At 45.3% G+C, this 23,005-nt stretch overlaps 1 protein-coding gene across 1 annotated transcript; it reads right to left on the bottom strand.

Moving 5' to 3' along the window:
• Positions 1-252: 252 nt before the first annotated feature.
• Positions 253-22,977, bottom strand: lsm3 (LSM3 homolog, U6 small nuclear RNA and mRNA degradation associated). Its single transcript, XM_078203436.1, has 4 exons — positions 22,908-22,977; positions 8,573-8,683; positions 3,179-3,274; positions 253-557 (listed from the first exon to the last, which is right to left on the bottom strand). The coding sequence occupies exons 1-4, from the start codon at positions 22,926-22,928 to the stop codon at positions 477-479; spliced, it is 309 nt and encodes a 102-aa protein (XP_078059562.1). The 5' UTR covers positions 22,929-22,977; the 3' UTR covers positions 253-476.
• Between the last annotated feature and the right edge of the window lie 28 nt (positions 22,978-23,005).

The following is a 23,005-nucleotide window of genomic DNA, read 5'->3' on the forward strand; positions in this document are numbered from 1 at the left end:
ACAAAGCTGAGGGAGCAAGTGTTTTACTTCCCTGGTTACCATGTGTCGAGAGATGTTTGTTCAGTAAATATCCGTGTGTTAGGTATGTTTACCTGGATTGTGCGCGAGGTTCTTCCTACTAAAATTAATGCAAGATATTTAAAAAGGTGTCACCTGTCACCTTACCTGTGGCTAGTCAGTGGCTTCTACTGGACTACACTGGGTTAGAGAGCAAGTTCAGTAGAGAATGAAGTGTAGCTGAAAAGTAAGGTGTAGAATTTGAAAGTCAATCTTTATTAAAACAAATGAAAATACTTTATTTACTTTTCACAAGCCCAAGCTGAACACACTCCTTTCAAAATTAAACAGCACACACGGGCCCTTTGCATCGTAATATCGATGTACATTGTATAAAAATAATATCGGAGCATTTTCTCCGTCAACTGAAAAATATAAACAGGTTGAAGTTCAGTCCATAATGTTCAGTTTTGTTGGGTTTAAACGACTCTTAGTGGAGGAGCCACAAGAACAACACCATCACCACGGACAAACAGCATTGGGATATTTCGCTTGGTGGACTGGGGAGAGAAAGGACAACAAAGATTGAGAATAGAACATTTTAAAAGTTGAGGTCATTTTCTTGATGGATTAAGACATTTATTTGCAGGGAACAGAGGCTGCAGCCTGTTGCTGTTTATCTACCTAACAAGTACACCAGACATTGAAAGCTATGGATTTCTGTGTTTTAACAGTGTTTTGGGTGGCATTGGTGGAGAGAGTTTGATCATCAAACACAGGTTCAGAATTCAACATGCTGCCGTGCGCTTATTGCTGCAATCTTTTCGTTAGCCCAGAGGGTGAGCTATAAAAATCCCAACCCAAAACAGACAAAGTTAGTGATAACATGGGAGCCACGTGTATTCTATGCTCTCTCACCTGTGGCTTGTTGTTCTCTAGGCTTCATTCACTGCCTTCCCTCACCCAAGATGGGGTTCAGTCTCCTTTTCACACTCTTCAGCAAAAGACAGCAACAAAACGCTAATACTTGTACATTTTTCACTGTAAGTGGAAGTGGTCATTTGGTAGAAATATTTATCGGAGGGTTTTCCCAATAGAGGAAGTGTTTGGTTTGTACATAGCAGGTGCACAAAGTGAGATAAAGAACCCTGGAGAACACTGCTCAGGACTCTGATAAACATGGGAACATCAATGGGAACAGGAGGTCCGACAACCTTTTGTGCTATTCAATATGATCATGGCTGATCTGCCACAAAAGCTTCGCTCTTCCGCTCAATCTTTATATCCCTAGATTTCCAAAAACCTACTGCCCTCAGTCTCAAATATATTCGATGATTGAGAATCCACAACCCTCTGGGATAGACTATTCTAAATTCTCAAGGGCAATTAGGAATGGGCAATAAATGCCAGCCTAGTCAGTGGTGCCCACATCCCATTAAAAAATGGGATGTGGGCACCACAGGGTGACATAGGGGCACAGTGGTTAGCACTGCTGCCTCACAGCGCCAGGGATCCAGGGTTCAATTCCCGGCTTGGGTCACTGTCTGTGTGGAGTTTGCACATTCTCCCCGTGTCTACGTGGGTTTCCGCCGGGTGCTCCAGTTTCCTCCCACAGTCCAAAGATGTGTGGGTTAGGTTGATTGGCCATGCTAAATTGTCCCTTGGGGTCATGGGAGCTAGCAACGTAAATTCATGAGGTTATGGGGATAGGGCCTCTAGGTGGAATTGTGTGTACAGGCTCGATGGGCTGAATGGCCTCCTTCTGCACTGTAGGGATTCTATAAATAAATAGGATTCACAACTCCTCTCCTCATCTCTGTCTTAAATGAGTAACCCCTTATCCAGAGGCTGCAACCGTCTTGTTGTAGGCTCTTTAGTCAGGGATAAACAGTCTCTCATTGTCTACTCTGTTAAGGCCTCTCAGAATTTTAAATGATTCAGTAATAAACACAATGTTTCAGGAATAAAACATTTCAGTAATAGAAGCAATAAATGTTGGCTTTGCCAGCAACACCCATAACCCACTGCTGACACTGACTATAGCTCCCAGGTGCACTGCTCCCAGGTCTTCACAGGTTGAGAAGTGAGAGAAGTGATGACTGTTTTAGTCCCTTCTACAATCTGTTTCCCCACTATCTGAAAGGACTCGGTATTCACTTTGCATCTTCTATATTCATGCAGCAGAGATTAGGTATAAACCGTTGGGGAGTTGGGGGTTGGAGCACACTGTCCAGCAATGAACTCTCAGGCTCAAGTGCCAACACCATGAGAGAAGATAGAGCACTTTTCAAATAGCACGATGCCATGAAGGGTCATGCAACGGATGTTGTCAAGATGAATTCTAGGAAACCATCTGACAAAATATCAAAAGTTGGATAACAAAGTCAAGGTTCATGGAATAGGGCATCAGTGTCGGTTTGGATAACACATTGACGTAAGGATGGAAAAAAGTGAATTGCAGTAAGTGGTTAATGTTTCAGACCGGAGGGTAGTAAACAGCGGTGTTCCTGGGCATGGATCAAGGATCAGTGCGAGGAGCACTGCCTTTTCTTTGCTTTTTATAAATGACTTGGATATTGGAATACAGAGTAACATTTCAAAATTTGCCATGATTCCAAACTTGGAGTTGTGGCAAAAACTTAGGCTGAAACCAATCATGTGCAGCAGGAGATAGGCTTGCAGAATGGGCAAACAAGTGGCAGAGGGAATTTTAATGCAGAGAAGTGTGAGGCGATGCATTTTGACAGAAGAAGCAGGGAGAGGCAATACAAGCTTAACGGCACAGTCTAAACAACGTGCAGGGACAGAGGGATCTGCCGTTCACCTGCATAGATTCTTGAAGGTGGCATATGATTAACTGAGGGAGTAATTAGCAAAGTATATGCAATATTGAGCTTTACAAGTAAAAGTATCGAGTACAAAAGCAGGAAAGTTATATTGAACTTTGATCAGGCTCTGGTTAGGTCACAATTAGAGCACTGCCCCCTGAATGTGAGAGTGGAGAAGCTGCAAAGGAGATTTTCCAGAATGGCTCCAGAGATGAGGGATTTTAGCTCAAGGTTAGGTTGGGAAAGCTGGGGCCCCTTGGAGCGAGAGAGATAGATGGGAGATTTGACAGAGCTGTACAACTGACTCTTTAAACCACAAGCATGAAAGAGAGAGAAAAGAGGTCCAGACTTACTTTGTATATCTCCTCATATGTTTCCTCATCAATTTCTACAGTTGTAACAGTTTCTTCAACATCTCCCAAAATCATGTTTAGATGCTGATCATAAGCCTATATTTACAAAGAGAACATGCATTACACTGCAAGGAACAACATGAAATCGGAAACTATTGAGAAAAAGCAATGAAAGAATTTTGCACATAGCTATATTAATCATTACTCCTATCTGCACACACTTGTAAACTTATCCCACGATAAATTCCACATGGGGAAGCTAATCACGCTGAAATTACATCCTCTCATTGATGAAGATGCTGTAGCATCATCACTGGTCGGAGGGCACAATTACAACATGACATCTTTACATAGGCAACTCCCATTATAAATTTGGACATTGGAATTTCTCATGGAAAAATGGAAAACTAATGGACAGAATGCAGAATAATGTCTGGTCAAATTACCCACGGCCTGGCTTTACCATGGGCTTGACTCCTGATAAATAATGTCCCCCTGATGAGAACAGGATAAGCTGCTGCTATGTACAAATATATCTTTCCATAAAACCACATTGCTCTCGTTCTCACAACAGATTTTTATCCACTGTGAGACTGCTTTCTCTGCACTGGCTATCTAATAAAATCCTACTTTGCTGCTCTTTCCCTCCAAACTTTTCCTTTAACTGCTCATCTGACTGACATTAAATGCAATTGATTTGACTTCAACTGCAACTTGCAGTAGCACATTCTATATGCTATATGCTAACACTCATCATGCAAGTATGTTTTTCTTTTACCAGCGGCACAGTGGTTAGTGCTGCTGCCTCACAGCGCCAAGGACCCAGGTTTGACTCCCGGCTTGGATCACCGTCTGTGCGGAGTTTGCACATTCTCCCCGTGTCTGCATGGGTTTCCTCCGGGTGCTCTGGTTTCCTCCCACACTCCAAAGATGTGCGGATCAGGTGGATTGGCCATGCTAAATTACCCCTTAGTGACAGGGGGACTAACTAGGGTAAATGCGTGGGGTTGTGGGGATAGGGCCTGGGTGGGATTGTGGTCGGTGCAACCCAATGGGCCGAATGGCCTCCTTCTGCACTGTAGGATTCTATGATTCTAGCACATATTTAACATTTCTCTTACTAATGGAATCTAATGCCAGTTCTTTTCAAGCAATTTCTTTCCTGAAACTCAACAGGATCCCTGGATATTAATTGTGATTCAGTCAGTCGCACACTCAGCTCCGAATTGAAAGCTTGTGGATTCAGGTCCTGCTCCAGAAACCTCAGCTTACGTTCTATTTCAGTATTGACAAAAGATGCTGCTTTCAGATGAGACATTGAACCAAGGTCCCACCTGTCCTCTCAGGTGGACAAGGCCACTATTTCAAAGATAAATGAAATTTTCAATGGTATATTGGCTAAAATCTATCCCTCGACCAAAATCACTAAAAGATTATCTAGTCATTTATTTGTGGGAACATGCTAGATACCAAATGGCTGCCATGTTTCAATGCTTCATGGACGGCACAGTGGTTAGCACTGCTGCCTCACAGCGCCTGGGACCCGGGTTCAATCCCAGCCTCAGGTCACTGTCTGTGTGGATTTTGCACATTCTCCTCATTTCTGCGTGGGTTTCCTCCGGGTGCTCCGGTGCCCTCCCACAGTCCAAAAATGTACAGGGTAGGTTGATTGGATGTGCTAAATTGCCCCTTTGTGTCAGGGGGATTAGCAGGGTAAATATATGGGGTTACGTACGAGGATAGGATTGCTGTTGGTGCAGGCTCAATGGGCCGAACGGCCTCCTTCTGCACTGTAGGGATTCTATGATTCTATGAAGTACTTCAGTGGCTGTAAAGCATTCTTTATATTCTAGGCAATGTCCTTTCCCGACCAATCTGTTTTATTCCCTGCTACCATGCTGCTTCTGGCAGTCAGTGCAATGCTGCAATCATGGTTTCCCTTATCCATGTGGAATTTAATATTCCAAAACAGTCGATACCTGCACATTCTCCCTAAATGCATGTTTCCCCGTGAGATATCTTGTTTCTGATTACGTCATTTTTGGAAAAGCTTCCAATAAACAAATCCACACAGGAAATAGCAGTAAAATTAAAATCTGCTTCTGGCATCCGACACACAGCTTTTTCCAATAGTCATAAAACAGGGAAACTGATCCAGTGACCGGGTCACATGGGACCCCAGGGCTTTTAACTCGCATTTTGAGGAATTATATTCTGCTTTCCCATCCAAATGGAAAACTTAAGACATTGCTCATAACATGCAGGTTACTGCTCCTAATAAATCAGGGCCACGGATTTACAGAAACAACTAAAATTCTATTTTTGTTACAAGCTACCATGGTTTTTAAACTGATGGCCTGGGATAGTAATTTTTGACTGCAGCAGTATCGTTAACAGAATATCAGTGTCCCCCATTTACAGTCAATTCCCCAGAAAGCAGCGAGAGTGCCATCAGCGCAAACTAAATGCATTCTATTTTTAAAAGTTATCTACTTACATTCAGAGGATCAAACAGCGCAGTGGAAGGAGGCCTTTCAGCCAATTGTGTCGATACTGGCTCTTCGGAAGAGTTATCTAATTAGCTCTGTTGGCCCTGCTGTTATTTTCCTTTTCAAGTATTTCTTCCCTTTGAAAGTTATTTTTGAATCTGCTTTCACCGCCCTTTCAGGCAGCGCCTCCCAGACCATGACAACTCGCGGCAAAAAATGAATTTCTTCTCGTTTCTTTTCTGGTACCTATTTCTGCACAGTTTTGTGATGGTTAAACTACTGGGCTAATTAATCCAGAGAATGTGAATTCACATCGCACCATGGCAGTTTTATTTAAATTCAGTAAATAAACATCCGGTGTCAGTAAAATAGGAGACCTATTGGTGAAGTGGTAATGTCACTGGACTAATAATCCAGAGGCCCAGGCTAATGCTCTGGGGACAAGAGTTCAAATCCCACGTCAGTTGGAGGAATTTAAATTTAATTAATAAATCTGGAATTAAAAGCTCGCCTCTGTGATGATGACCGTGTAACAATTGTTGTAAAAATCCATCTGGCTCACTGCCCTTTAGGAAGGGAAATCTGCCATCCTTACTTGGTATGGCCTACAAGCAACTCCAGACCGACAACTATGCGACTGACTCTTAACCTCCCACTGAAATGGCCGAGCAAGATACTCAGTTCAAGGGCAACTAGGGATGGGCAACAAATACGGGCTTTGTCAGTGACACCCACATCCTGTGAAAGAATAAAGCAAAACAAGTGATTATGAATCTGTTGGACTATCCTAAAAAGCTAACTAGTTCATTAATGCCCCTCCAGGGAAGGAAAGCTGCCGGGGCTGGGCCCAAATGTGACTCCAGTCCCCACACCAATGTATTTGAACTCTTAAATGCCCTCTGAAGTGGACTAATAATCCACACAGCTGTCCAAGGCAGCAACCCACCATTACCTTCTCAGGACAAATAGGGATCGGTGACAAATTCCCAGCAACATCCACATCCCTAGAATGTTTAACAGCCCTGCTGCTTTTAAATGATAAACATTCCTGCTTGTGAAATGGTCAGCAGGACTTGAGTCTAGATAGATTAATACTGTCACCCATGACCTAAATTGCAGCAAAGCCCTGTGTCTATCTGATCCGCAAGAGGATGTAAAGATTTAAATGCTGTGAATGCAAAGCAGATCCGACAGCATCTGAAAGTGCAGGTCAGTGAGTCAGGTGGATCCTGGTCAGCTTCCGATTAGAATTGCAGCATTTGTTATCCCTCAAAAGCATTTGCAGCTGAGTGTCTGGAGTTGTATTCACTATTTACAGAGCCAGTCAACTCCTGGCCTCATTACAGTCTTGGTCCAAACACGGACAAAGATCTCAACTCCAGAGGTGAGGTGTGACTGCCCTTTAGGGCAGCAATTGGCCAAGTGTGGCATCAAGAAGCCCGAGCAAAATTGGAGGAATCGGAGTTGGGGGGGGGGGGGGGGGGGAGGAGATCCTCTGATTGGAGTCATACCTGGCACAAGAGAAGGTGGTTGGAGGTCAATGACCTCAGTCCCAGGGCATCACTGCAGGAGTTCCTCAGGGGAGTATGGGTACGATGGGTATAGAGGGATATGGGCCAAATGCGGGCAATTGGGATTAGTTTAGGGGTTTTAAAAAAAGGGCGGCATGGACAAGTGGGGCCGAAGGGCCTGTTTCCATGCTGTAAACCTCTATGACTCTGAGTGTCCGAGGCCCAACCATCTTCAGCTGCTTCATCAATGACCTTCCTTTATCATAAGGTCAGAAGTGGGGATGTTCGCTGATGATTGTACAATGTTCAGCACCACTCGCAACTCCTCTGAAGGAGTCTATGTCCAAATGCACCAAAACTGGACAATGTTCAGGCTTGGGCGGATAAGCAGCAGGTAACATTTGTACACACAAGTACCAGGGAATAACCATCTCCAACAAAAGAGAATCTAACCATCTCTCCTTGACATTCAATGGCATTATCATCGCTGAATCGACATCCTTGGGCACCAGTGATCAGAAACTGAACTGGAACAGCCGTATAAATAGTGTGTCAACAAGAGCAGGTCAGAGGCTGTGAATTCTGCGGCGAGTAACTCACCCCCTGACTCTCCAAAGCTTGTCCACCATCTATAATGCACAAGTCAGGAGTGTGATGGGATGCTCCCCACTTATCTGGATGAGTGCAGCTGCAACAACAATTAAGGAGTTCGATACCATCCAGGACAAAGCAGCCCACTTGATTGGCACCCCATCCACAATCTTCATTGTTCACTCACTCCACCACTGGCACACGGTGGCATCAGTGTGTACCACTGTCAAAATGCACCATAGCAACTTCACCAAGTCTCCTCAGCACTACCTTCTCAAGGGCAATTGGGGATGGGTAATAAATGCTGCTCCCGCCAGCGACACCAACACTCCGTAAATGGATAAATGAAATAAACCTGGGATTGTTTTGCTTGGAGCAGAGAAGGTTAAAGGGAGACTTAATAGACTCGCCCAAACATTACAGAGGGTTTTGATAGCGTGGAGAGGAAGAAATATTTCCACCGTGGGGAGGATCGGTAACCAGATGACACAGATTTAAAATAATTGGCAAAAAAGCCAGCTGGGAACGAAGAGTATTGTTTTTACGCAGCAAGTAATTGTAATCTGGAATGCGCTGCCTGAAAGGGCGATGGAAACAGAAACAATAGCAACTTTGAGAAGGGAATTGGATAAGTACATGAAAGGAAACATTTACAGGGCTATTGGGAAAGAGCAGGGGGATTGGGACTAATTGGATCATTCCTTCAAAGACCTGGCACAGACACAAAGAGCTGAATGGCCTCCTTTACTATAGGATTCTAATGATTGCTAATATGGGACTGAATAATCCAACTGGTTACCCACGTGTAGTCTTCCTCGAAGCTCCCTGTCGTTCCTCATTTTCACGTAGATTCTCTCGTCCAGACTAAGCCTGATTAGGTCAAGAGGCTCCTCAACTGTGTTGGTCGTTTGTGGCTAATAGAGAGGGAATGAAAAACAGAACCTCAGCACAACAGAAGCATTTGAGATATATTATATGGCAGTGTTATCGCTACGATCTCAGTAAAGTGCTGTTTTACAGCGGTAGGGGTGTTTGACCATATGATGCACAAAGCACAACTTGCATTTATGTAGCACCATTAACATAATAAATTATCACACCGCACTTTACAGAAGTGAACAGATTCGACACTGAGTTACCACAAGGAGAAACTGGGGCAAGGGACCAAAAAGCTTGGTCAAAGAGGGGTAAGGTTTTAAGGAGGTTAAAGGTGGACAAAGAGGCAGAGAGATCGAGGGAAGGCATTTCAGAGTCTAGGGCCTGGGCTGCTGAATGGTGGAGTGATTAAAATCTGAGATGGGCAAGGGGCCAGAATTGGGGGAGTGCAGAGTTCTCAGAGGGATGTAGGGCTGGAGGAACTGTCTGCTGAGGTGGAAATGGCTCTTTGCAGCCAAGAAAATCTATCTTAGCTCCAAATAAATGGGCTAAGATTATAATTATTCAGTCAGTGAACTTTGAGACTGGAATGGCTTCAGGCTACAGAAGCATCCGGCATTAAGTGACTGTCTTCAACGATTTTTTTGTGATATCTGTGCACCACACCATTGTTCTCGATCTGCCAAGTTTATGTCAGGTGCTGACACCCAACACCACGTTTAACAGATTACAAGTTAAATTACTGGGAAATCTGCACCACCTGGAAGCTTCTTTTTGTTTAATTTTCAATGCAAACTCTTCCCCAAAGGGGCATAAACAACTTAGACAAGTCTGGATAGCTCAGATGTGAGTTACCAGTGCCAAGGTTGGAGGCCAAGTGTGTACAAGGGGATTGTTGGACTTTAAAACAATTGAATTTCTCAGTCCAGGGTTCTCTTTCGAGAATATTAAGCCATGTAGCATTAGTGTATACTGTGATTACAAATCAAAGAGTCATAGAGGTTTACAGCATGGAAACAGGCCTTTCGACCCAACTTGTCCATGCCGCCCTTTGTTTTGAGCCCCTAAGCTAGTAAGAACATAAGAAATAGGAGCAGGAGTAGGCCATCTAGCCCCTCGAGCCTGCCCCGCCATTCAATAAGATCATGGCTGATCTGAAGTGGATCAGTTCCACTTACCCGCCTGATCCCCATAACCCCTAATTCCCTTACCGATCAGGAATCCATCTATCCGTGATTTAAACATATTCAACGAGGAAGCCTCCACCACTTCAGTGGGCAGAGAATTCCAGAGATTCACCACCCTCTGAGAGAAGAAGTTCCTCCTCAACTCTGTCCTAAACTGACCCCCCTTTATTTTGGGGCTGTGCCCTCGAGTTCTAGTTTCCTTTCTAAGTGGAAAGAATCTCTCCACCTCTACCCTATCCAGCCCCTTCATTATCTTATAGGTCTCTATAAGATCTCCCTTCAGCCTTCTAAATTCCAACGAATACAAACCCAATCTGCTCAGTCTCTCCTCATAATCAACACCCCTCATCTCTGGTATCAACCTGGTGAACCTTCTCTGCACTCCCTCCAAGGCCAATATATCCTTCCGCAAATAAGGGGACCAATACTGCACACAGTATTCCAGCTGCGGCCTCATCAATGCCCTGTACAGATGCAGCAAGACATCTCTGCTTTTATGTTCTATCCACCTTGCGATATAGGCCAACATCCCATTTGCCTTGTTGATCACCTGTTGCACCTGCAGACTGGGTTTTTGCGTCTCATGCACAAGGACCCCCAGGTCCCTCTACACAGCAGCATGTTGTAATTTCTTTCCATTTGTCCACATTTGGCCCATATCCCTCTATACCCATCTTACCCATGTAACTATCTAAACGCTTTTTAAAAGAAAAAAATTGTACCCACCTCTACCACCTCGTTCCAGACACTCACCACCCTGTGTGTGAAACAATTGCCCCTCTGGACCCTTTTGTATCTCCCCCTTCTCACCTTAAACCTATGCCCTCTAGTTTTAGACTCCCTTACATTTGGGAAAAGATCTTGACTATCTAGCTGATCTGTGCCCCTCATTATTTTATAGACCTTTATAAGATCACTCTCAGCCTTTTACGCTCCAGGGGAAAAAGTCCCAGTCTATCCAGCCTCTCCTTATAACTGAAACCATCAAGTCCTGGTAGCATCCCAGTAAATCTTTTCTGCACTCTTTCTAGTTTAATAATATCCTTTCTATAATAGGGTGACCAGAACTCTACACAGTATTCCAAGTGTGGCCTTACCAATGTCTTGTACAACTTCAACAAGATGTCCCAACTCCTGGTATTCAATGTTCTGACCGATGAAACCAAGCATGCTGAATGCCTTCTTCACCACTCTGTCCACCTGTGACTCCACTTACAAGGAGCTATGAACATGTACCCCTTGATCTCTTTGTTCTATAACTCTCCCAATGCCCTACTATTAACTGAGTAAGTCCTGCCTTGATTCGATCTACCAAAATGCATCACCTCACATTCATCTAAATTAAACTCCATCTGCCATTCGTCAGCCCACTAGCCCAAATGATCAAGATCCCATTGCAATCCTAGATAACCTTCTTCACTGTCCACTATGCCACCAATCTTAGTGTCATCTGCAAACTTACTAACCATGCCTCCTATATTCTCATCCAAATCATTAATATAAATGACAAATAACAGTGGACCCAGCACCGATCCCTGAGGCACACCGGTGGTCACAGGCCTCCAGTTTGAAAAACAACCCTCTACAACCACCTTCTGGCTTCTGTCATCAAGCCAATTTTGTATCCATTTAGATACCTCACCCTGGATCCCATGAGATTTAACCTTACCATGTGGTACCTCGTCAAAGGCCTTGCTAAAGTCCATGTAGACAACATCAACTGCACTGCCCTCATCTACCTTCTTGGTTACCCCTTCAAAAAACTCAATTAAATTTGTGAGACATGATTTTCCACTCACAAAGCCATGCTGACTGTCCCTAATTAGCCTTTGCATCTCTAAATGCCTGTAGATCCTGTCTCTCAAAATACCTTCCAACAACTTACCCACTATAGATGTGAGGCTCACCGGCCTGTAGTTCCCAGGCTTTTCCCTGCAGCCCTTTTTAAACAAAGGCACAACATTTGCCACTCTCCAATCTTCAGGCACCTCACCTGTGACAATCAATGATTCAAATATCTCTGCTAGAGGACCCACAATTTCCTCCCTAGCCTCCCACAGTGTCCTGGGATACACCATCAGGTCCCGGGGATTTATCTACTTTGATGCACTTTAAGACTTCTAGCACCACATCCTTTGTTATATGTACACTACTCAAGACATCACTATTTATTTCCCCAAGTTCCCTAACATCCATGCCTTTCTCAACAGTAAATACCGATGAGAAATATTCATTTAGGATCTCACTCATCTCTTGTGGATCCGCACATAGATGACCTTATTGATCCTTAAGAGGCCCTACTCTCTCCCTTGTTACTCTTTTGCCCTTTATGTATTTGTAGAAGCTCTTTGGATTCTCCTTTGCCTTATCTGCCAAAACAATCTCATGTCCCCTTTTTGCCCTCCTGATTTCTCTCTTAACTCTACTCCTACACCCTCTATACTCTTCAAGGGATCCACTTGATCTCTGCTGCCTATGCATGCCATGTGCCTCCTTCTTCTTCTTCTTGACCAGGGCCTCAATACCCCGAGTCATCCAGGGTTCCCTACTTCCACCAGCCTTGCCCTTCACTCTCGGAGGAATGTGTTTACCCTGAACCCTGGTTAACACACTTTCGAAAGCGTGCCACTTACCAGACGCCCCTTTGCCTTCCCACAGACTCCCCCAATTAACTGTTGAACGTTCCTGCCTGACACCATCAAAATTGGCCTTGCCCCAATTTAGAATTTTAACTTTTGGGCCAGACCTATCATTCTCCATTGCTATCTTAAAACTAATAGATGGTTGGAGTGCTGGGAGTGGGGGGATTTAACAAAAACTTGCATTTATAGAGTGCCATTATTTCAGAAAAATATTTTGAGCTGCTTCAAAGTTGCAAATCAAAGGAGATGGGGTAAGGAATAGAGACTGAAAACTTGGTTAAAGAGCTGGTTAAAGGAGGGTAAGTGGAGGAATAGAGAGATTGGGGGCAAATTCCAGAGTGTAGGATCTAACCGGCTGAAAGCACAGACATTAACAATGAGGCGAACAGATAGAAGATAAACGCGAGGCCAGATTGGGAAAGGAACAGAATTCCCAGAGTGTAGTGAGGCTGTAGGGAAATTGTAAAAGTAGGAAGCAGTGAGACTGTGAAGGAACTGCAACACAAGGATGAGAATTTTACAATCAAAATATGGGTGGACTGGAAGGCAATGCAGGGTCCATAGATGTGGGGGTTAGCTGGATTGGCCATGCTAAAATGCCCCTTAGTGTCAGGGGGGTTAGTAAGGTAAATACATGGGGTTATGGGGATAGGGCCTGGGTGGGATTGTGGTTGGTGCAGACCTGATGGGCTGAATGGCCTCCTTCTGCACTGTAGGGATTCGATGTAATAAGCGGAAGCTGATGGATGTATAGACTTGGTGCAGGAGAGGCTCGGAATGAGCTTCAGGTGAGCTGAAACTTGTGGAGGTTGGGCACCTGACCAGGAGAGCACCAGAGTGGTCGAGCCTGGAGGAGATAAAAAGCAGTTGCTGGACAAAGGGCGGGAATTATCATGGAGGTGAAAGAATGTGAGGCTGATGGGAAAAGATACACAGTTTGAAACTTGACAAAGGGCCAAAGAAGAGATCATGTGTTGCAACCTGTCTGGAGAGGGGGATGAGGGTTTGTGGCAGGGATGAAGATGATGGATTTGATCTTCCCAAAGTTTAGCTGCAGGTTAGAGAGACACATCCAGGGCTGTGTATGGGACAAGCAGTCTGAGAACACAGCAGCAATGGAGGGGTTGAGTGAGGTAGAGTTGGAACCAGCGATCATTACATGAGTCATCAGTAAGAGAATCATAAGAAACACGTGGCCCACATACACTGCCCATGGCAACATACTAAATAACAATAGTCGAATATTTAAACAGCTGGTGATTAACATTGATGAACTGCCGAGAATTAATGGCAACATTTAAACAAAATTTATTTACTGCAGAACACAGCTGGAGCACAAACTCTGCAGTGAACCAAAACACAGTCACATTGTGTATTTGGAAAAGCTTGGGTCAGTCCAGGTTTAGTTTTTTTTCCCTATTTACTTACAATGTCAATACAATTTCAAATTCCAGGGACATTGGAACCGTTCTGGGGGAGGTGGGACCAGTACAAATCGGACAGTCTGCACCTGGGCAGGACTGGCACGGTAGCACAGTGGTTAGCACTGCGGCTTCACAGCTCCAGGGACCTGGGTTCGAATCCCGGCTCGGGTCACTGTCTGTGTGGAGTTTGCACATTCTCCCCGTGTCTGCGTGGGTTTCCTCTGGGTGCTCCGGTTTCCTCCCACAGTGCAAAGATGTGCGGGCGAGGTTGATTGGCCATGCTAAATTGCCCCTTAGTGTCCCGGGGATGCATAGGTTAGAGGGATTAGTGGGTAAATATGTGGGGATATGGGGATAGGGCCTGGGTGGGACTGTGGTTGGTGCAGACTCGATGGGCCGAATGGCCTCTTTCTGCACTGTAGGATCCTATGATTCTATGACTGGAACCAATGTCTTAGGGGGAGTGTCTGCTAGTGCTGTTGGGGAGGGTTTAAAATAATGTGGTGGGGGATGCAGGAAGTCAGAGGGAGGTAAAGTGGGGACAGAAACAAAAGGCAGTAAGGGGAAAAATGGAGGGCAGAGAAACCAAAGACAAAAATCAAAAAGGGCCACAGTACAGAGACTGTGGAGAACTCAGTGAATGGATCCAGTAAGGTTGAGAGAAATCACAGAATCCCTACAGTGCAGAAGACGACCATTTGGCCCATCGACATGCACCGATCACAATCCCACCCAGGCCATATTATCCTTGTAACTTCACACACTTACCCTAATCCCCTGCTAATAAAACACGGAGAGTGTACAAAACATGACAGGACAGATGGTCTGAGGTGTGTTTAATGTAAGGAGTATGACAGGTAAGACGGATGATCTTAAAGCTTGGATTGCTACATGGAACTATGATGTTGTGGCAATTACGGAGACTTGGATGAAAGAAGGGCAGAATTGGCAACTTAGCATTCCAGGATTTAGATGCTTCAGGCGAGATAGAAAGGGTGACAAAAGAAATGGGGGTGTTGCTCTACTGATTAGGGAGAATATCACAGCTATACAGCGGGAGGACACCTTGGTGGGATCATGCAGTGAGGCCATATGGGTAGAACTCAGGAACAGGAGCGGTGCAATCACACTGTTGGGATTGTACTACAGACCTTCCAACAGCCAGCGTGAAGTGGAGGAACTGATACGTCAGCAGATTATGGGAAGATGTAAAAACAACAGGGTTGTTGTGATGGGTGATTTTAACTTCCCCAACATAGACTGGCATTACTTTCATGCCAGGGTCTTGGATAGGGAAGAGCTTGTTCAGTGTGTCCAAGAGTGCTTCTTGAGGCAATATGTGGATAGTCCAACTCGGGAAGGGGCTATCTTAGACCTAGTTCTAGACAGGTGATTGATGTCTCAGTGGGGGACCATTTTGGGAACAGCCATCACAATTCTAGAAGTTTCGAGACACTTGTAGAAAAGGATAGAAGTAGTGCCAGAGTGAAAGTACTAAACTGGGGAAAGGCTAACTACGACAGTATTAGGCAGGAGCTAGGGAATGTAGACTGGGGGCGGCTTTTTGAGGGTAAATCCACATCCGATATGTGGGAGTCTTTTAAAAGTCAGTTGTTAACAATTCAGGACCAGTATGTCCCTGTAAAAATGAAGGATAAAGATGGCAAGATTAAGGAACCCTGGATGACAAGAGAGATTGTGAGCTTAGTGAAAAAGGAGGTGGCATACATAAATTTCAGGAAATTGGAAACAGATAAGGCTCCTGAGGAATAAAAAGATAGCAGGAAAGAACTTAAACAGGGACTGAGGAGAGCAAAAGGGGTCATGAAATGTCCTTGCAGGTAGGATTAAAGAGAATCCCAAGGCTCTTTATGCGTATATAAGGAGGAAGAGGGTAGCTAAGGAAAGGACAGTGGAGGGAGTGTGTGTGTGGAGCCAGATGAGGTGGGTGAGGTCCTTAACGAGTACTTTGCATCAGTATTCACAAAGGAGAAGGATGTGGTGGATGGTGAGTGTAGAAAGGAAATTGTTGACATTCTAGGACATGTTGAGATAAAACAGGTGGTTTTTGAGGTTTAGAAAAACATTAAGACAAGTCCTCAGGACCAGATAGGGTTTATCTCAGAATACTGAGAGAGGCGAAGGATGAAATTTCTGAGGCCTTGGCCAAAATCTTTGTATCCTCTTTAGTCACGGGTGAGGTACCGGAGGATTGGAGAGTCGCTAACATTGTTCCTCTGTTTAAGAAGGGCAGAAGAGACAATCCGGGAAATTACAGCCTGTGGCCTTACATCAGTGGTGGGGGAATTATTGGAGAAGATTCTTCGGGACAGGATGTACTCACATCTGGAAGAGAATCGGCTTATTAACGATAGACAGCATGGTTTTGTGAAGGGGAGGTCGTGTCTCACAAACTTGATTGAGTTCTTTGAGGAAGTGGCAAGAAAAATTGACGGGGGTAGGGCAGTGGGTGTTGTATACATGGACTTTAGTAAAGCCTTCGATAAGGTTCCTCATGGCAGGCTGATACAGAAGGTGAAGTCATATGGGATCCGAGGTGAGTTGGTAAGATGGATATAAAACTAGCTTGGACATAGAAAGCAGAGTGTGGCAATGGAAGGGTACTTTTCTAACTGGAGGTCTGTGACAAGCGGTGTTCCCCAAGGATCAGCACTGGGGTCTTTGTTGTTTTGTAATATATATATAAATGATTTGGAGGAAAATGTAGGTGGTCTGATTAGTAAATTTGCAGATGATACAAAAATTGGGGGAATAGCATTTAGTGAGGAGGATCTGTGTGGGGTCTGCATGTTCCCCCCGTGTCTGTGTGGGTTTCCTCCGGGTGTTCCGGTTTCCTCCCACACTCCAAAGATGTACGGGTTAGGTGGATTGACCATGCTAAATTGACCCTAGTATCAGGGAGATTAGCAGGGTAAATGTGTGGGATCATGGGAATAGGGCCTGGGTGGGATTGTGGTCGGTGCAGCCACAAAGAGCCTCCTTCTGTACTGTAAGGATTCTATTCTATGAACAGTTTAGTTTTAAAGTATTTTTATTAGTGTCACAAGTAAGCCTACATTAACACTGCAATGAAGTTACTGTGAAAATCCACTAGTGGCCACACTCCAGCGTCTGTTCGGGTACACTGAGGGAGAATTTACAATGGCCAATGCACCTAACCGTCACATCTTTTGGAATGTGGGAAGAAACCAAGAGCACCCGGAGGAAACCCATGCAGACATGGGGAGAACATTCAGACTCCGCACAGACATTGACCCAAGGCTGGAATTGAACCCGGGTCCCTGGCACTGAGAGGCAGCAGTGCTAACCACTGTGCTACCCCCTTCCTTAATGCCAAGAGTTTGTAGCCACGTGGTAAAGTGCTATGCAGATGAAGTCAATGGATGCTGAGAGATTCTGCTGTATCTTGGTAATGTGTATCAAAGCTCCATGTGCTGGTCTAATATTTTAGTCTACAGCGCCACCAAGAGGCAATGTTCAGTCAAACACACAAACGATTTTCACTTTCATAAAACCCATTTCCAGATTACCGTTCGTCATTTCAACTAATACGGTTTTGACATTCAAAGCAGTCAATTTGATAGAAATATTCAAAATATTCGACAGGAATGTTCAAAATCATGAGGGGGCCACGGAGTAGCTGGAGAGAAACTGATCCCGCTCAGAAAATCGTAAAAAACAAGAGAGGTTTCAGTGATTTGCAAATAAGCAAATGTGGTGTGAGAAAAACATTTTCACCCAGCGAGTGGTTGGGGTTTGGAATGCACTGTCTGGAAGTGAGGTGGAGACAGGTTCAATCGAGGCATTTAAGAGGGCCTGAGATGATTATTTAAACAATGTGCAGGGATACGGGGAAAAGGCAGGGGAATGGCACAAAGTCATGATGCTTGTTTGGAGCGCCGGGGCAGATATAATGGGTCAAACAGCCTCCTCTGTGCCGTAACAACTATGTGCTTCTGTGAATACCATTGGAGCCCAGGAAGTACTATTTATAGCAGTGACCTCTCATCCAAATCAATTTAATGCTTGGTAACTGATACACTGCAAAGGAAATGAAAGCTCTTGTGGAGTTGTCACGTGATCCAGAGCCGGGGAGAGGTACCATCTGCAATGTTTAATAATTGAAAGTCATCTGCACTGCATTTGCCAAGTGATTGACATAGTTTAAGAATACAAAGTCTCCCCTTTAACACCGAGACGAGGAGAATTTCTTTCTCTCAGGGAGACATTTGGCCGTGGAATTCTCTTTCCCAGAAAGCACTGGAGGGGGGCCGAGGTCACTGAACTTATTCAAGGTTGAGTTAGACAGATTTCTGATCGATAAGGCAGTCACGAGTTATGGGGGCAGACAGGAAAGTGGAACTGAGAACACATCCAGATCAGCCATGATCCTCTCGCAAGGTGGAGCAGGCTTAGAGGGCTGAATGGCCTGCGCCTGCTCCTATATCCCATGTTCCTATTGGCAAGTCAGTCCAAAGGATAACACCAGAGATCCTTCACCGTGAGTTGTAACCCTCCAGACATACTGTTCCTAGGCACACTTTCAGCCACTTTACACATTTAAAGTGGTTGGCAAAGGAACCAAAGGCAACACATTTTTTAAAAACTGCAGATGCTTAGGATCAGGAAAGCACTGTCCGAAAAGCTGGGAGCAAATTCAACTGTCACTTTCAAAAGAGCTTTGGGTAAGGATCTGAAGGGAAATGAATGCAGTGCTGTGAGAAAAGGGCAGGGCAGGCCACTGGGAACAGTTAAATTCCCCTGGCAGAGAACCATCATGGGCTCAATGGGCCTTCTCCTGTTCTGTAACCTTGAATCTCTGAGCCAGTGCCGCCTTTCCTGGGTTCAGTTCAGCTCCAGGTCGTTTATTCTACTCATATATCCCAAGATCCTGAATGGCCAATTATATTAATGTTTCCAAAACTGTCATTGAAATGATTGAAGAAAGGAAGGAATAGTGAGGGTCACTGGTACCCATCAGACTTGACCCATCTCCTTTCTCGCACAGTGGCACAGTGATCAGCAGCGCCAGAGACCCGGGTTCAATTCTTGGCTTGGGTCACTGTCTGTGCGGAGTCTGCGTGGGTTTCCTCCGAGTGCTCTGGTTTCCTCCACAATCTGAAAAGACGTGCTGGTTAGGTGCTAAATTCTCCTTCAGTGTACCCAAACAGGCACCTGAGTGTGGCGACTAGGGGATTTTCACATTAACTTCATTGCAGTGTTAATGTAAGCCTACTTGTGACAATAATAAAAAAACTTCTCAATGTGCTGCCTGCAGACATTGTCAGAAGATGTGATTTACGGTTCTGCACAGGAAGCTCAGTCATAAGAACATAAGAACTAGGAGCAGGAGTCGGCCATCTGGCCCCTCGAGCCTGCCCCGCCATTCAATAAGATCATGGCTGATCTTTTCCTGGACTCAGCTCCACTTACCCGCCCGCTCACCATAACCCTTAATTCCTTTACTGTTCAAAAATTTATCGAACCTTGCCTTAAAAACATTCAATGAGGTAGCCTCAACTGCTTCACTGGGCAGGGAATTCCACAGATTCACAACCCTTGGTGTGAAGAAGTTTCTCCTCAACTCAGTCCTAAATCTGCTTCCCCTTATTTTGAGGCCATGCCCCCTGGTTCTAGTTTCACTCACCAGTGGAAACAACTTCCCTGCTTCTAACTTATCTATTCCCTTCATAATCTTATATGTTTCTATAAGATCTCCCCTCATTCTTCTGAATTCCAATAAGTATAGCCCCAGTCTACTCAGTCTCTCCTCATAAACCAACCCTCTCAACTCCGGAATCAACCTAGTGAATCTCCTCTGCACCCCCTCCAGTGCCAGTATATCCTTTCTCAAGTAAGGAGACCAAAACTGTACACAGTACTCCAGGTGTGGCTCACCAGCATCTTATACATCACAGAGACGGTAAAAGGGAGCAGGGTAGCATGGATAAGAACCAGAGATTGATGAACTTATTTTGGACTGCAGAGATCAAAACAACGATGTCCCCCTCCAGGGTCAACATTGAGATCATTGTACACCTGTGCACAGGTACGGGGAGACATTATCAAAATAGCGGACAGCAAACAGGTGCAATTAATTGAACAGGACTGCAAACAATTTCAGGACATAGGTTAGTGGATGGCAAATGACAGCTGAAATATAACAATAGATAAATAAGAGGTTGAAGAAAGAGTAGAGAGGCCGTGTACACTAGATGCTGGCGTAGCGATGCAGAGGAACTTAGGGGTTCAGATAAGCAATGGTATGAGGACAGGTTGATAAGCTGAAAATGAAAAGAGCATACATACATAATCCAAGGTTTTAGCAATAGGGACTTAACAGCATACAAGCAAAGAGACAATACTAGACGCAGAAATGACATAGGGGAGACCAAAATCATGGTTCGTAAATATAAGATAGTCAGGAACAAACCCAATGGGGAATTCAGGAGAAACCTCTTTGCCCAGAGTGGCGAGAATGTGGACCTCAGTAGCACAGATGAGTGGTTGACACAGATTTAACTGTTAGGGAGGAGGGGGGGAATTTAAGGGAAGTTAGATAAGCATAAAGGAATTGAAGGAAATAGTGATAGGGTAGAATCCCTTCAGTGCAGAAAGAGGCCATTTGGCCTATCGAGTCTGCACCGACTCTCTGACAGAATATCTTTCCCTAGCCCTCTCCTCCGCCCTATCTCCGTAACCACACTCATCATGGCTATCCACACACCATGGAACATTAAGGGGCAATTTAGCACGGCCAATCCACCTAACCTACACATCTTTGGACTGTGGGAGGAAACCCGAACACCCGGAGGAAACCCACGCAGACATGGGGAGGACTCAAGGTCCCTGGCGAGAACTCAGGGTCCCTGGCGCTGTGAGGCAGCATTGCTAACCACTGTACTGAATGGTTAGCAATGCTGCCTCTGAGTAGAATCAGAGTCCTCACAGTGCAGGAGGAGGCCATTCAGCTCATCAGTCCACACTGACTCTTCGACAGAGCATCCCACCCAGGCCCACCCCCTTCCCTATTCCTGTAACCACATGCATTTACTCCGCTAATCCAGGGTTCGATTCCAGCCTTGAGTCATTGTCAGTGTGGAATTTGCATGTTCTCCCCGTGTCTGCGTGGGTTTCCTCCGGGTGCTCCACTTAAGATGAAGAAAGCTCTTGTGTTAGATGAACACAAACTTGGATGAACAAGAGCAGAACAAAATGAATTCTTGGAACATTCCAGGTCATACGGTTGAAAGAATTACAATGTTTTTGTCAATATCATTACTTCACCTTTAAGAGATGAAGGTGATGGCCTGGTGGTATTATTAGACTATTAATCCAGAAACTCAGCTAATGTTCTGGGGACCCGGGTTCGAATCCTGCCAAGGTAAATGATGGAATTCGAATTCACTTTTTAAAAATCTGACATTAAGAATCTACTGATGACCATGAAACCATTGTCGATTGTCAGAAAAACCCATCTAGTTCATTAATGTCCTTTAGGGAAGGAAATCTGCCATCCTTGCCTGGTCTGGCCTACATGTGACTCCAGAGCCACAGCAATGTGGTTAACTCTCAAATGCTTCCAGGCAACTAGAGATAGGCAATAAATGCTGGCCAGCCAGCGACGCCCATGTGCCATGAATGAATTTAAAAAATGCATGGACCTTATCCTTCATGACAAGTCTAAAGTTTTTAAGTTTATTAATGTCATAAGTAGGCTTACATTAACACTGCAATGAAGTTACTGTGAAAATCCCCTAGTCACCACACTCCTTATGTTTGTTCAGAGGTGGAACTTAGCATAGCCAATCCACCTAACCATCACATCTTCCGGACTGTGGGAGGAAACCAGAGCACCCGGAGGAAACCTGGACATGGGGAGAACATGCAGACTCCACACAGACAGTGATCCAAGCCAGGAATTGAACCCGGGTCCCTGGTGCTGTGGGGCAGCGGTGCTAACCACTGTGCCACGAATCAGTGTGCACCCTTTCACCCACACTCTGTCTGATATCCCATTCCCTTTATTTCTCTCCCTCTCTCCAAACATGCCCATCTGTTTCTCTTCCTATCTCTGTTTCTATCTCTCCCAGTAAGAAGTTTAACAATACCAGGTTAAAATCCAACAGGTTTATTTGGTAGCAAAAGCCACACTTTTGCTACCAAATAAACCTGTTGGACTTTAACCTGGTGCTGTTAAACTTCTTACTGTGTTTACCCCAGTCCAACGCCGGCATCTCCACATCTATCTCTCCCTCCATGTGTCTCACCCCCTTCATTCCTCTATCCCAGTCTCGTCTTCATCCAAACTCCTTATCTCTCTGCCCCTTCCCTCAGCTCCTCCTGCACTCCCTCCATCCCTTCCCTCAGCTTCTCCTGCACTCCCTCCATCCCTTCCCTCAGCTTCTCCTGCACTCCCTCCATCCCTTCCCTCAGCTTCTCCTGCACTCCCTCCATCCCTTCCCTCAGCTCCTCCTGCACTCCCTCCATCCCTTCCCTCAGCTCCTCCTGCACTCCCTCCATCCCTTCCCTCAGCTTCTCCTGCACTCCCTCCATCCCTTCCCTCAGCTCCTCCTGCACTCCCTCCATCCCTTCCCTCAGCTTCTCCTGCACTCCCTCCATCCCTTCCCTCAGCTTCTCCTGCACTCCCTCCATCCCTTCCCTCAGCTTCTCCTGCACTCCCTCCATCCCTTCCCTCAGCTCCTCCTGCACTCCCTCCATCCCTTCCCTCAGCTTCTCCTGCACTCCCTCCATCCCTTCCCTCAGCTTCTCCTGCACTCCCTCCATCCCTTCCCTCAGCTTCTCCTGCACTCCCTCCATCCCTTCCCTCTCACTCTATCTCTCTATAGCCTCTTTCTATTTTAATTCCCTCTATTTTATCTCTCCCCTCTCTGTGGATTTTTTACCTCACCCCATCTCTCTATATATATATATATGATAATATCCTGATATATTTTTGTATATACCATATTGCCTCTATTTTTTTACCTGCTCTCCTTCCTCCGCCATGATTCAGATCCGGGTCACTCTGCCCGCCGCGCATGCGTTGCTACCGGCCGTCGGCACTGCCGAGGGGCGGGGCGAGC

The sequence above is a fragment of the Mustelus asterias genome, chromosome 3 (genome assembly GCF_964213995.1).
Source record: "Mustelus asterias chromosome 3, sMusAst1.hap1.1, whole genome shotgun sequence".
Classification (NCBI taxonomy): Eukaryota; Metazoa; Chordata; class Chondrichthyes; order Carcharhiniformes; family Triakidae; genus Mustelus; species Mustelus asterias.

Bases quoted from the DNA above. Each gene is read 5' to 3' on its own strand.
- lsm3 (XM_078203436.1), bottom strand. From the start codon at position 22,928: ATGGCGGAGGAAGGAGAGCAG. The intron at 8,684-22,907 runs GTAAAAAAATAG...CCTCTCTATTAG, and splicing joins TGGCGGAGGAAGGAGAGCAG to CCACAAACGACCAACACAGT. The intron at 558-3,178 runs GTAAGTCTGGAC...TTCTCTCCCCAG, and splicing joins CATATGAGGAGATATACAAA to TCCACCAAGCGAAATATCCC.